We start from the raw sequence: 14,145 nt of genomic DNA, 5'->3' as shown, positions 1-14,145 counted from the left end.
AAGTGACAAACACGAGGAATTTGTTAGAAACTCCTGCGCCACGGGAAAGGATACCGCACACTGCCGATGCACCAGATTCGTGTTTTAAGGGTGCAATAAATTTTGCGGAAACCGGCTAAACTTGCGTGCCACGGGAGCCGATATCGCGAGCGCATATCCCGGAAATAAAACGTGGGAAGTTCTTCGAGCTGTCACAGGAACCGATATTGCACGCGCAGATTGCAAACGAAAACGCGGAAACCCGCTATCGGGTCGCATGATGTCCAATGGGAATCAAACATCACGTGATGTCCGATTCTATGTTCCAAATGTTCTGGAATTGTGAGCAAAACAGAAGCAAACAAAATTATGCACACTCATATTTTTTGTTTGCTTTTTAGTTTGCTCAAGACCACATCCGCTGCGCCGCTTCCTCCGCCACCGCGCGGCGCACTCTCCGTTTTGGGTCTAAATAATTTGTTAGTGTGCAGCCTTGTGTCTAGATGGGGCCATGTGACTTTGTTGCTACGTACAGGCTTTCTACGCAGCAACGTTGTCATGTACCACCATCTAGACACAAGGCTGCACACTAACAAATTATTTGAACACAAAACCGAGAACAAGCGGCGCGGTGACAGCGGAGGGGCGCGGCGGGGGCGTTAACTGTCGCCGCTCCCGCAGTATTTCTCTTCTTTACCCGCATCACTTGAGAGCAACAATTTACATAAAATTGATTATGTAAATAGAAAATTCGTAATACAGGTCATTTTTGCTTTGTGGGCCATGCAATTACTCTGTTAAACAGAAATTTGTTGTGGTAGCCAGAGAAACACATTAAATACATAGGAGATTGCCTGCGACTTTATTTTACTTCACTAAATGGGCGTTTTTGTAGTAGAGGCATTTGTTATAAAGGCGTTGGACTGTACGTAAGTCACACTTCTTTGTACAGTTTGTGCAGCGAAACTGCATTGGCAAGCCCACATAAGTATATTGTGATATATGCATAAGCCGGAACAAGTTTCATTATTCTTGCCAACGAATCGAAAGAGATATATCACCCTTGCAGCAAAATTTGCTTTAAAGTGCTGGACGTTGCTTCTTTAGAATCGAGCCACGGTTCTCGAAGGTCGCGTTTGACGCGTCTAGACACAGCGGTTCGGTACCGCGGGCAAATGCAGTGGTAACACAGAATGTATTGCGTTGCTTCGTGGTGATGTAGCACAAAGGAACTTGGTACGCATTTTGTGCCTCGGCGGCATGAACATGGTCGTAAGCAGCATCTCAGAAAGAAAGCCCTGTCAAGGCTAGCGCTCAAGCGGGAGTGAAATGCAAAATTTGCGTCGCTTGTGGCCACATCGTCCAGCACTGGCCCAGCTATTTCACGCCCACCCCATATCCTCCGAAGCACGTGGAACCAGAAATCACAATCAAGTTCGCATATCTCCGGTTGCACACCGCATCTTCGACCCTGTCGTTTCACGCCTTCCCATAACCTCGGGGGATAACCAAAAATTGCAGATACGTTTGTCTTGCGTTTGCACACTCCCGGCTTTGATCCGGTTATTTCACGTCTCCCCACATCCTCAAAGTAGGGGAAAACCGAAAATGACAGAAAAGTTTGTCCTGTGGCTGCATACCCCAGCTTTGATCCGGCTATTTCACGTTTCCCCATATCCCCCGAAGTATGAGAAATAAAAATCACTAATAAGTTTGTGTCTTGCATTTGCAGACCCCAGCTTTGATTCGGCTATTTCACGTCTCTCCATATCTTCCAAATGTCAAAGAAAACCGAAGATTGCAGAAAAGTTTGTGTCTTGCGGCTGCACACCCCAGCTTTGACCCCGCTATTTCGTTTGAAGCACGGGAAAGCAAAAATTAGTGATACAAAGGACACATGCTTCTTACCCGTCTGCTGACCGGCGGCCTCCTCGCCGCCAACTTCCATGGGCTCCGCGGCGTCCGTTGCGGCCGCCACGTCCTCTGGCGCCACCGCCTCACTGTCTGTGGCGGCGTTCTCACCCTCTGGCTTCACCCGGTGCCCAGGGTCATCCGTAGAGGCTTCTGCAGCAGAGGTCTCCGTGGCGGGTGGACCCCGGTTCTCCTTGTGGCTTTCCTCTTCCTCCTCTTCTACAGGGGGCCCACCGCCGCGGCGGTAGAGCTCGTCGATGGCGTCCAGTTCTTCTTTCACCTTGGCACGTCGGCTCTCGATGGTCCCTGAACGAGGTTACAGCACGCAGAATGAACCAAAGTCAATGGGAAGCACGACAAGCTACTAAACAATATTTGATTGATCTACACAGAGTATTAAGAAAGACTCGCTGCGGCTTTGTAGTGCAGTGACAAAAGTCCCATTCACATAGTTGCATTTGACTGCCTTGTACCACGAAACGGCTGCGAGCCACTGGGGCATCCGCGTCCTTTCGTATAAAGCTTGGGAACCAACTCAAAGTGTAGTTTGGCAGGCAGCATATGAAGCATGGATGTCCCAGTTACTTTGCGACGCAGTCATTTGCTCCCAGACGCAACTATGTGTATTGGCCTTAAAGTTATACATCATGTCCGATATGTTAGTAGTATGAAAACGTGACAACTAAATTACGAGACCTCAATGTCTCATATAATAGGTAGACGTTAACCACTGAAATGAAAAACACTTGGCTAGGTGGCGCAAGCTGCTGCCCAATTACAGAAGTTCAACTGTAGCCATCTATTCGTCCATGCATTCAGACGCCGGAAATCCCAATATTTTCGGTTAATGTTCCTACTACAGCACAGCTACGCCTCACCCAGAACTGCAAAGAACAATACGCAATAAACAATTCAAGAGAAGAAAAAAAAAAAAAAAAAAAAAAAAAAAGTCAGAACTTGATGTCTGACTTTTTTATGGCAACTGTGGTACGAAAGGAAGCAGAGAGAGTGTACAAACCGAGGATGCGCTTTTGCGATTCCTTGAGTCGCTTCTGCGTCTCTGGACATGGCTTTGCCGGCTTGAACATGATGTGCGGCTTTGTGCGCGTGTGAATGAAGTTGAGCAGCAGTCGCTGTCGAGCTTCTGCTTCTTCGTGCTGTGAAGAAAGGCAGAAAAATGCTTTAACCCCTTGCCTACTCTACTTCTACCTTAAAAAAAACATACAGCGAAATATTATTTTAAACAGGCCTCAACTGCCTCGACTTCCAGATGTCATATCTTGCGCTAAATCGGGATTTCTGGTCTGATTCCCACTGACATGCAGACTCCAAATTTGAAGAAATGCTTGCAGGATTCACGTCATTTTCATCAACACTGTTACTGCCCATCAAGCTATCGTCTTATTCCTAAAAATTGCAAAGGCTGAAGGATCCGTCGTCATATACGCCTGAGCATTAATCCCTTTCAAAAAGAAGGTTTTGTATATCTTTGTCGGCCAAAGCGGACCTCCGCGCCAAAGCCACATTGTTTTAGCGTGAATGCACATGAGCGGCTATTTTTTGTTCTCGGCTTAATGAAACGTTTGCTCTCCGTCAAACAGCAAAACAAACGAGCAAACTACCCAAGGTAAATGGAGAAAGAGAGAGTACGCTAGACAAGCGCCGAAACGCGAGTCACACTTGTGGTCAAGCTACATCGTCCGTAAGGGGTGACACGAGTGACATGTTAGTAGGCATTGGGGTGGAAGGCAAGTAATCTCTGCACTTTCACATATGACTCTTGGTAATTCAAAGTCGCATAATTCAAATTTTCGGTTAGTTTGAAGCATGGGCCTGGTCCCGGCAATCGTATGTACAATGCTATGGGGAAAAACAAGCGGTAATTCGAAGGCTAAATTTTTGTTGTTGTTGTTGTTGTTGGGAGCTGGTTAATTTGAAGGATTTTTTTGTCTGCGCCTAAAGTCCGGAAACCCCGTGAGCGAAAAAAACAAATGCCAAGCGCCAAGCGCGAATACGCAACGCCACGACCCGTGGCCGCGTCACTGCATCGCCGCACTAGGGATGATGCAATCTGATGCAATGTGCGACAGCGCCATGGCACGCTGCGGCTCGGCGGCGAGGAAACAAACAAACAGCTTGAAGTTATACTCCCTATGCTACGAGCTGTGACTGCAATTGTGACCCATGGTTGACATAATAATCGTGCCACCTTATCGGAAGTAGGAGATTCCGGCAGTGTCTATGTTGCAGCTGCCGCCATCTGGCATCCATTCATTCCACCTACCAAGCGTGCCACCTCCATCTTGAGCTCCAGCCTACGAAGACTCTGCTGCTTCTGACGCCTGGACAGGAAGAGGTCTTGGCGCTCCTTGCGGAGCTCGGCCTTCTCCCGCTCCGCAGCCTCTTCCAGCTTCTGCTCAATCTCTGCCCGCTTTTGGGACTGTGAAAAGAAGGAAGCGACGCAGAGGTCGCCGCAATGAAAAAGGAATATAGAGGTTTTCTACTCCAATCCTTTGCATTTGACGATGCAATATTAGAACGATGAACATGCCTAACAACGTGAAATTTTCCTGCGCAATGACATGTGAGAAAAATTGCGCTAAATAGCTGCAAATTAATTTTTCTTTGAAGGTATTAGTGTGACATTGCTCGCTAGCAGACAAAAAGAAAGCTTGTGCCATAGACAGTGCGAGATTGATTCGTGAGATCGCTTTTGCTAGGGATGGAATAACAACCGAAATCTCAGGTATGCCGTGCCCTCTTTGATACGGGCCTCCATCAGATTACAGGAATCTCGGCCAGGCGAGACCAGTGTGCAGCAGTACTGCACTGCACCAGGCAAATTGCTCGGCACCGCACTCTGCTATACTGGGACAACTAGTGGTGAGCAATTTGACCGGTTCACTGCAGTACTGATACCACTGCCTTATACTGCACTGTACCACACTAGCCAAATTGTACTTTAGTGGCCAACGTGTTTTGCGGTGTACCGACTAAATCACTTTAAATTGCCCTGCACTGACCAAATGACTCTAAACTGCACAGTTATACACAACTAAATTGCACTGCACCGTGCTACACTGAAAAAATTGATGTGAACTTTACTGTATTGGCCAAAATTCTCTATACTGCACTGAATTAAACTGGTCAAATTGCACTGCACAGTACTGCACTGGCCAAATCACTGCTGCAGCACAAATACAAGTCGCTGCACTTTGAAGTTAAACTGACATCCGACAAATCTGGTTTCCAATAGGCCCGGTGTCGTCGGGACAGGTGAACGAACTTGGCAATCCGGGAGAGGGGGGGGGGCGTCCTCACCTGTAGCTGGTCCTTGCGGCGCGTCTCCTCACTCTGGAACTTCTGCAGGGTGCCCAGCATGATGCCGAACATGCGCTTGTTGCGCTCCATGCAGCGCCGGTCACCCTTCTGATCCGCGCTCGCCTCCTTGCGCGTGCGCTGAGTCTCCTTGGTCGGCGCCGCAACCACCCACGACTGCACCCCACCCTGTAGACGCAAGAGATGGAAAAGGCTTTGCCACTTAGGGAACAGACCAATCTATAACAAACGGTGATGCTTCGAGTGCCCGAGCAAAGGGAACAAGAAGTAGACAGTGCACAGTGCAAGTGTCAGTCATGAACCAACCAACACTGCAAAAATAATTCAGAGATTTTACTGAAGAATATTTTGTAATATTTTTGGGTACCGTTCCCGTTTCAATGTTTATGGACGTTTCCTCAATTTTTCAAAAATACAAAAAGGCCAAACATTCTTTTTTTTTTCTGCACAAATATAAGGATTGGATTCAAGGGCCAATGCGTAGACCCTTTTGATGTAATGCTACTAAATGATTTAATTACAGCAAGTGATTTGCTGCACTTGGACACACTGACAGCACATCTTTCACATCTATACACTTGCAGTTCTGCTACTGCAATGAGGGAACTCTGGCGGCTCACCTTTCGAGGAAGGTCTTCCTCATCTCCACTCTCTTCGGCAGGGGGTGGCTCTATCGGTGGTCTACAAAAAAAAAGCAAAAATGTAAACAAATGATTTACCTTCGTCTCTGCACTTTTCTTGAGTTCTCCGTTGCAATACCAGCCTCATTTTTAGCACCGCTTCAGTGTGCAATGGCTGCTGCTAAAGCTTGAAGGTGTTTGCGCGTTCGACAGTTTGTTAAGGTTTTTCCCCCTCACAGCAGTTCGAGGATCACAAACACGGCAACGGTGAAAATCCAGGCCAGCAGGTGGGTAAAATTAGATGAGGACGAGCAATAAAAAAGAAAAAGCAGTGCCTTCAGAAATTTCGTTGCATGCGTAACGGAGTTGGCGATGCACTTGACTGCCATGCAGAGCTTCCCGGACCTCTCTTTTATTAATCTGTAATGTCCTGGAAAGTTCCAGCCCATCCTTGGTTGTCATCACGTTCTGGTTCAAAACATCCCACAACATACTGCCTGTATAAAAGCTGAGGTAACGTTCTGCTTCGAAACAGTTGCCCTCTCTTCACCGTCCCTGGATGTACTTTCTTTGTTGTAGTTTCAGGCTCAAGTTCGCCTAATTAAACCTTGATTTTCTGTTTTATGTCCATCCACTCTTTTTATTTGTGAGTATATGAAGTAGCCTTTAGCAAGCGGCAACCCATATCAACATGGTACGTTGTGCTCCTGCATTACGTCTAGGGATATTATTTCACCCACTTGTCTCTCGTGCGCGTCACACCAGAATGCGGCCGAAACGGCGCTAACGGCATTCGGCAACTTTATAACAAACATACGTAGCCCGCCATCTCTCCACGATGCGTCAGAACTTCATAACGACTTGCTTTCCGAGTCGTTTGCGGGAAATACCAGCCACTTTTTACTTGAGGGCAACTTTCTGCGGCAATAAAGCCAAAGCTACGAGTGCCCGTACAACACCTCGAGCACCGATAAAAGCCGTGTACATGCACTCTTCACTTCTTCCAGAATGCCATAGAAGGTTGACCCCATGAATAGTAATATCAGAAGGCAGACTTACCTTACGAAAGGTCCACCGAAATTTCTCCGTTTAGTAGTGGGCGGACCACCCTTAATCTCTGGTTTCCTGCATTGTAAAACAAATATAACATTTAAATATAGAAACCAACATGTTCATCTGGATCGCATTGACACAGTCATGGTAAGGAAAGTGAGACACCAAGAGGTTGAATATAGGCTTAGAATCTCTATTCAAAATCTGCGTGGGAATAAACTTGTGCATAGGAAAGGGATTTAGGAGCAACCTAAAAAATAACATTGAGCTCAAAGGCATGTGAAACCATGTTTCTAAGAGAGGCAATTGATGTTGCAATCGACAATAAAACTAATTTGCCAGCATTACAGAATGGGCATGTATTCGCGGCGAGAACCACACTAGAGGGCGCTGCTGAGAAGCATGTGAATGTCACGTAATGCCCGGAATGTGAGGATGCGGGCATGTTTACACAGCGCGTGCGCCATAGCGGCACGGTCCGATCGCTTGCTTTCGGATGCTATGCGGTGGTTCGTCACTGCTCGGTCGCCAGTGGCGCAACGTTGTCGACCGAAAAAGGTGCAAGTTTCCATCCATATCCGAGAGAAAAAAACAACCGGGGAAGTAGAGATGGGAGTAAAACCGCGCAAAAAGGTGCCGCCAAGTGTGATGGTGTGCTCGAACCACTTAGTAGATGCTTTCACGACGAATCATGTTTTATTTTGTATTACATTTTGCTTTTCTTTGTGAGTGTCTTTGTTTTGTCCTTGTCACATGTCGCGCTGCAAGGTTGAAAGAATAAACGGTCTCCCTTATGTTGCCCAAAACGAAAGGACGTTCCTGCGTGTGTTCAACAAATCAGGTCCCGAGGATCCCATATTTGAGTGAACCTTTTTCATGGTGCAGTACCTGCGGCGCAGTGTTGTGTGATCGAGAGAAAAAAAAGTGATAATTTGCACAAGATGTTTTACTCTTTTGCCCACGTGTAGCCGCCATTTGAATTTGTTTTGTTTTTTAATGCATTAAAACGTGTGTTGCTATACGTTTATGCTTAATACTAAGCGTGTTAAGTATTCTAGATGGCTTTTGGTCAGCAGGGCAAAATGTCATGCAACATCCCAAAATACTGGCTGTGATCCTAGGGTATGTTGCGTTTTATTGACAGTAATTATAACTGGACCAGAAAAATGTTTCCTTCACTTGCAGATCAGATTTTGAAAATTCCGCATATCCTTTTTTTTGTAATTACATTGTCATTACGGTCATCAAATAACATCTACATCAATGCCATGTTTTAAGTGGCTGTAATTGAAGCGTTAGCTGTTGACGAGATGATGTGTCAGTTTAAGCGCACAATCTTAAAGGGGCCCTGCAATCATATTTAAGCGTCTACCTTTTTTGCGGTTTCCAGGTCTCTTGGGGTTCGGGCAAGCCAGCAGGCACGGAGAGAGTAACTAAATATTAGTGCGTCATACTTTGACCGGACGACGCGGAAACCTCCTCCACCGACGAGGGCGACCCACGGTACCGAAAGCGCGCAAAATCTGACGTCTTTGGTCCTGGCCTTACTACTGGTCAGAGCCGCTAAAAGCTTCTTTTTAGTCGAAATACAAAATATAAGTGGCGCGAACCGTTTCACTTATTTATAAAAGTAGTTTTTGTTCAGTATTTTAGATCAATAAAGAAACGAATGCAGTTCATAAAGTACGGAAACAAGAAATAACCCGTCGACATACCCGCCACCAAGCGGTGGAGAAGGCGGCGCATATTAGAAAAGAGTAGTGGGATCACGTGCCGACACGGAAAGGTCCCGGATGTATGCGGCGGCGCTGCGGTCGTTTTGGCAGGAGCATCCGACCGGCTCCGAGCGTTCCGAAGGCCTTCGGCGAGAAGCTTTGTCTTGCGTTTTGGCCGTTTCGCGGTGTGGCAGCGCAAAGTAGCTCCCATTCTGAACTGATCTTTACCCCGTGTTTGCTGTCGTTTGTGGCCAATGAAGTGTCATGCCGAATTAGCCTTTAATCGCGCAGCAAATGCAATGAGAGCCGCTCTGGCTGCCCGCTGCATACATCCTATCCCAAACACGCTTCAATGGCGCCCTCTCGCGCCGTCGACTCGGAGTGCGGCAGCCGTGAGCGCTCGATGAGCCCACTACTTCCCCTCTAGTTCACGGCCACTCTCAAGCAACCAAAAACGTCATGAGGGAGGTTATTTTTTGCTTGTTTTTGTAATTTTAATACGCCTATAACTTCTAAAATAAAGGGAATTTCGAGAAAAGAAAAGTTTCACTAAGTTACTACGTTCAGTGCGCTCAGGTTCGGTGCAAATTAAAAATTAGTAAAAAGGTCATTGCAGGGCCCCTTTAATGAAATATGACTCGTTGATAAAGATACTTTGACAGAACGATTCCCATCAGGAGCTTGCTATGTTTGTTTATTCTTTTTTCTAATTTTAATAATACAAAAATTTTTTTTTTCATTTATTTTTTTTTAAAATTCAGGTTAGGCTTTTAAACTGTATGCCTGTTCACAATGTAACATTTCTTTTTGTATTAACCCTGTGAACACTCACAGTCATCCACACTTTATATGCTGGGAACATTAACTTTTTCACTGTAATTACTACAATGGTAAACATGGTGCTGTTGATGGTTTTATTAAGCTTTAAAGATACCACAATCGGGATAGAGTTAGTTCAGTTTATCTCAAAGGAGGAAACCAGGACAACAATTGTGCCATTGATCGTTCTCCAAAAAAGTGAGACAAGTAATTTTTCAGAAACTGTTAAGGGAAGTCTGAAAAATAGATGCAAATTTAAAACAACAGTGAGCTAAAAATGAGTGTCTTCATCGTGCTTTGTCCACGACAAATGAAGAACACTCCAGTTAGCAGCACTAAAGCCTAGAATGAAGACCTGCCAGGTGCAGAATTTGTATTGGTCCGGGACGAATGCAGAAACATGTTAGAGAAAAAATAAAAAGACAAAATGAAAAGTTACTAGCGAGACAGAGAGGCTGAATGAAAGCCCTTACAGCTCTGAGAAGAGATTACGTGATGCTGAGTTTTAGTTTTACCTGTGTTACGTCGAGGTATGACTGCGAGTAACGACCGATTCACGCAGTTGTGCTCGACTATGGTACGCCGACTTACGAAACCGAGTTGCTGGGACAGGCGTGTTTCGTATGTCACGTTCAAGACTATTAATTACACTTGCAGGGACGTCCCGATGGCTGGTGGTCATAACTCAAGGTATGCTCTCACAGTGTAGTCGGATGCTACTAATATATGTAAATTACTTTTTATCTATTCTTTGTATGAAGCCGCCGGCACTGCATTCAACGCAATGATTGGTTTGACAGGCGGCATACGAAACACGGATACGGTAGCTTGCAACAGTATCTCGACGTAGTGTAATCAAATGTTCTCAAACACTACTGCACAAATTCAAATACACCACTCAAAAAATGCTCCGAACGTGCGAATTCTCCTAAAGACGCAAAACTGCAGGACAAAAATATAGCAAGACGTGCGGTGTATGAATTATCGTGGAACAGTCTAGCTAGAGCCCTGCACGGGGTCGGGCCAATCCGACAGCCCGTGGGCCGGGCCCGCGCTGGGTAGCACGGATTGATTCTAGGTCCAGGTCCGGCCCAGACTGGGTAGCACGGATTGTTTCCAGGCCCGGGCCGGGCTCGGGCAGTGGTGTAGCATACAGTGTTTTGGCAATGAGGTGCCCAGATGGGGAAAAACCGGCAGTCGCCAAAACAGGTCTATCGAATATAGATATGCTCTTAACACACCGTAATCTGGATGCGGCCACTACAGCATTAATCCAAAACAGATGCAATGTCACGAACATTTTGTACGACTTTTAAAAATTGCAGCATCTTGCTCGATTGTACAAATTCTTCGAAAAAAAACGCACAATCCTGGAGCAGAACGGCTAGATTTGGAGAGCTCTGGCAAGAGCTCTCCTGATCTAGCCGTTGCTGTTCTTCGATTTAACCGCTGGTGAAAGTTGCATACCCCGAAAATCGTTCTCGGCCTTGTTGGTCGGGGGGACCACCCAGCATGGGACCACCAGGTCTTCGCAGCTGAGCTCTGGAGCGGTGATCAAACACAGAACAAACTCATCAGCAATGATCATAGTCATTAGCACCTTGCGCCGGTACTGGAAGTCATTCACATATCTTTGTTTGACTCTGATCGAGTGCCCTGATGCTTTTTCGTAACTGCTCAACACGCCAGCACAGTGGCACCACCTATTGCGCAGACCTGGAACATTTTCGCGTGTATAACTACGCTGAAGATCTTGCGGCACTTCCGAGGTCAAATCTACGCACTCTCTATGAGAACTTCACGCCCACAGTACAAGAATGATGTGTAAGAAGGTATGAAAATATATACGCAGGCCAGGAGTGTTCCAGGTCTAACCGATAGATGGCGTCACGGCGCCAGCATAGGAGAACCAAAGGAAGTAGCAGTCCAGTTTCTGACATCGCGAACTTTGGACAAAGAGAATGGGAAAAGGCGGAACGAAGAGTCCCTAGTGGCATGTCGACAGGCACAGATGATATCCCAATCAAGCTGGTGAAGAATTTGGGTCCTAAATCTAAGGCAAAACTAAGGGAGGTATCAAAGCTGTATGTTGGGCTAGTTGGTAGTGGTCTTGGGTTGCCAAAGGCAGGGTAGCGCTTTTTTGGACGAGGACAAAAGAAAGAAAGACAAGACAGACACGAGCGAGGTAGTGGGTACCATGATAACAAAAGGAAATATTCCAGATGAATGAAGGCTTAGTAGGATGAGTATGATATATAAGGGAAAGGGAGATAAGTCTGATATTAGGAATTATCGTCCCATAACCGTGACACCGGTTATTTACAGGTTGGTAATGCAGATTACAAAGAACAGACTGGAGGAATGGGTAGATTGCGAGGGCATACTGGGCGAGTTACAGAATGGGTTTCGGAAACAAAGAAGGTTGGAGAACAATTTATTTTCTCTGACACAGTGTATAGAAATAGCGCAAAAAGAAAACAGACAGCTCTGGCTGGCATTTCTCGATATTAAGGGTGCCTATGACAATGTGAACCAAAGGAACCTATGGGACATAATGGAGAGCTTAAACCTAGATGAAGGACTAACAGCACTATTAAGGAACATTTACAAAGATAACAAGGTGATTATAACATGGGAAGGAAAGGCGACAGGGAAAATAGAGATAAGACGAGGCCTTAGGCAGTGGTGCCCGTTATCGCCCTTGCTGTTTATGTTGTATCTGAGAGGATCGGAGGATGGACTAGAGAAGAGTGGGCTTGGATTCAACCTTTCTTACAGTAAGCTAGGCCAAAAAATTCAGCAATTTTTACCGGGATTGATGTATGCGGATGATATCGTACTAATGGCTAACAACAGGACAGAGTTGCAGGAATTAATGAGCATCTGTGGTAGGGAAGGAGAGGAATTAGGTTTAGAATTCAGTAGCGAAAAATCAGCAGTCATGATTTTTAACGAGGATGAAGTTGAGAGGCTGAAGATACAGAATATTACAGTCGAGAGAGCTAGCAAATACAAGTATCTAGGAGTGTGGATATGTGATGGTGCAGAATATCTCAGAGAGCATGAAAAGTATATAATAGGTAAGGGCAACAGAAATGCAGCTGTAATGAAAAATCGAGCACTTTGGAATTACAACAGGTATGAGGTGGTGAGAGAGATTTGGAAAGGGGTCATGATGCCTGGCTTGACTTTTGGAAACGCAATGCTATGCATGAAATCCGAAGTGCATGCGAGACTAGAAATAAAACAGCGCGGAGTAGGTAGACTGGCTTTGGGGGCACATTGCAAAACGCCAAACCAGGGAGTTCAAGGAGACATGGGATGGGCATCATTTGAGAGCAGGGAAGCGGTGAGCAAGATAGAATTTGAGGATAGGTTGAGGCAAATGGATGGGGAGCAATGGGCACGAAAGGTTTTCAGCTATTTATACATGAGGAGTGTAGACACAAAGTGGAGACAGCGCACTAGGAAATTAAGAGGAAAGTTTTTGGGCTATAGCGAAGATACGGAAGAGCAAGTCTCAGTTAAGAAGAAAGCTAAGGCCACAGAAAGAGATCGGTGGCTAGAGGGAATGCAGACAAAGACGGCTCTGGAAAGCTATAGATTAAACAAAACAGTTATTGCCAAAGAAAGCATTTATGACAATTCTAGGGGAAGCTCATTGTTGCTTGAGGCGAGGACGGGTGTTCTGCGAACCAGAACATACAGAGTGAAGTACCAGGAAATGGATACAGTGTGCACAGCTTGTGGAGAGGAGGACGAGACGGCTGAGCACTTGATACTCTACTGTAAAGGGCTTCACCCTATGCCTACCGAAGACAACATAGATTTAATAAAGTCATTGGGTTTTAGAGACAGCAAAGGGAGAGTGGATTTCAAGACTGTAGAGATTACCAAGCAAAGATTAAGTGAATGGTGGCAGAAATCGAGAGAAAACTAGGTATTTTCTTATTCACTGATGGCAAGGGGGTTTCATAGCCTCACTTTCTTTGCACTGTGGAGTGAATATAGATTTCACATTTAAATATTCTAAGCTTAAATGGTAAAACAAAATGGCAAGGTGGCGTAAGCTACCGCCCGATCCAAAGGGCTCAGCCGTATTCATCCATCTATCCATCGTTAAGCGGCTACAAGATATCACAACACAATCGGTCACGGTCAAGCGCAGATGTGTAAACCAGCTTTTAGGCATCTGGGAACAAGAGCACGAACTGATCAGTGGATCATCGCGCGTGTACTAGAGCCCACGCGATAGCTGCCTGAGCACGATCGAATTCAACGCAAAATTTGAACGAAACAGACCGTAAACTTCGATTAAAACGAACGTCCCCGTGGTAACTCAGCGTAGCGAGTTTAATTAACAGTGTTGAAGAAAACAAGTAGCGTGAGACACGCCATCAGCCCGGTTGCGCACTCGAGTAGGGGGATCCGCAAATATCAGCACCCAACGCGTTTCAAATTTACGTACCTGAACTCGTCTGGATCTCTGCCGGTGAGTCTTTTGATGTTTTCGTCCACATCTTTGAGGCCTTTTTGGGCGGCCTCAAATTCAGCCCGAAGAGCTGAAAACACACTTGCGGCCGCCATCTTCATTGTGTTGTATTAGGACCGCAGTTAAATATACGAGTGTTCTATCTTTTACATGCGTATAATAGCAGTTAATTAACTATAAATGTATATAATTAAAATTATTTGTTATAAGCTAAAAT

At 45.8% G+C, this 14,145-nt stretch overlaps 1 protein-coding gene across 1 annotated transcript; it reads right to left on the bottom strand.

Moving 5' to 3' along the window:
- Window positions 1-1,135: 1,135 nt before the first annotated feature.
- On the bottom strand, window positions 1,136-14,052 carry LOC8030696 (pinin). The gene is made up of 8 exons (XM_029974117.4): window positions 13,905-14,052; window positions 10,904-10,978; window positions 6,909-6,974; window positions 5,850-5,910; window positions 5,212-5,397; window positions 4,175-4,330; window positions 2,909-3,047; window positions 1,136-2,196 (listed from the first exon to the last, which is right to left on the bottom strand). Exons 1-8 carry the CDS (start codon window positions 14,027-14,029, stop codon window positions 1,730-1,732), a joined length of 1,275 nt encoding a protein of 424 aa, XP_029829977.4. The 5' UTR covers window positions 14,030-14,052; the 3' UTR covers window positions 1,136-1,729.
- Between the last annotated feature and the right edge of the window lie 93 nt (window positions 14,053-14,145).

This window comes from Ixodes scapularis, unplaced genomic scaffold (assembly GCF_016920785.2).
Source record: "Ixodes scapularis isolate PalLabHiFi unplaced genomic scaffold, ASM1692078v2 PGA_scaffold10__122_contigs__length_95168666, whole genome shotgun sequence".
NCBI classification, from domain to species: Eukaryota; Metazoa; Arthropoda; class Arachnida; order Ixodida; family Ixodidae; genus Ixodes; species Ixodes scapularis.
This window is presented reverse-complemented; position numbering and strand designations above follow the sequence as displayed.

Excerpts from the sequence above, each read along its gene's own strand:
- LOC8030696 (XM_029974117.4), bottom strand. The coding sequence starts at position 14,029 with ATGAAGATGGCGGCCGCAAGTGTGTTTTCAGCTCTTCGGGCTGAATTT. Across the intron at positions 6,975-10,903 it reads GGCCGAGAACGATTTTCGGG|GAAACCAGAGATTAAGGGTG; the intron begins GTATGCAACTTT and ends TTTACAATGCAG. Across the intron at positions 3,048-4,174 it reads AGATGGAGGTGGCACGCTTG|CACGAAGAAGCAGAAGCTCG; the intron begins GTAGGTGGAATG and ends CTTTCTTCACAG.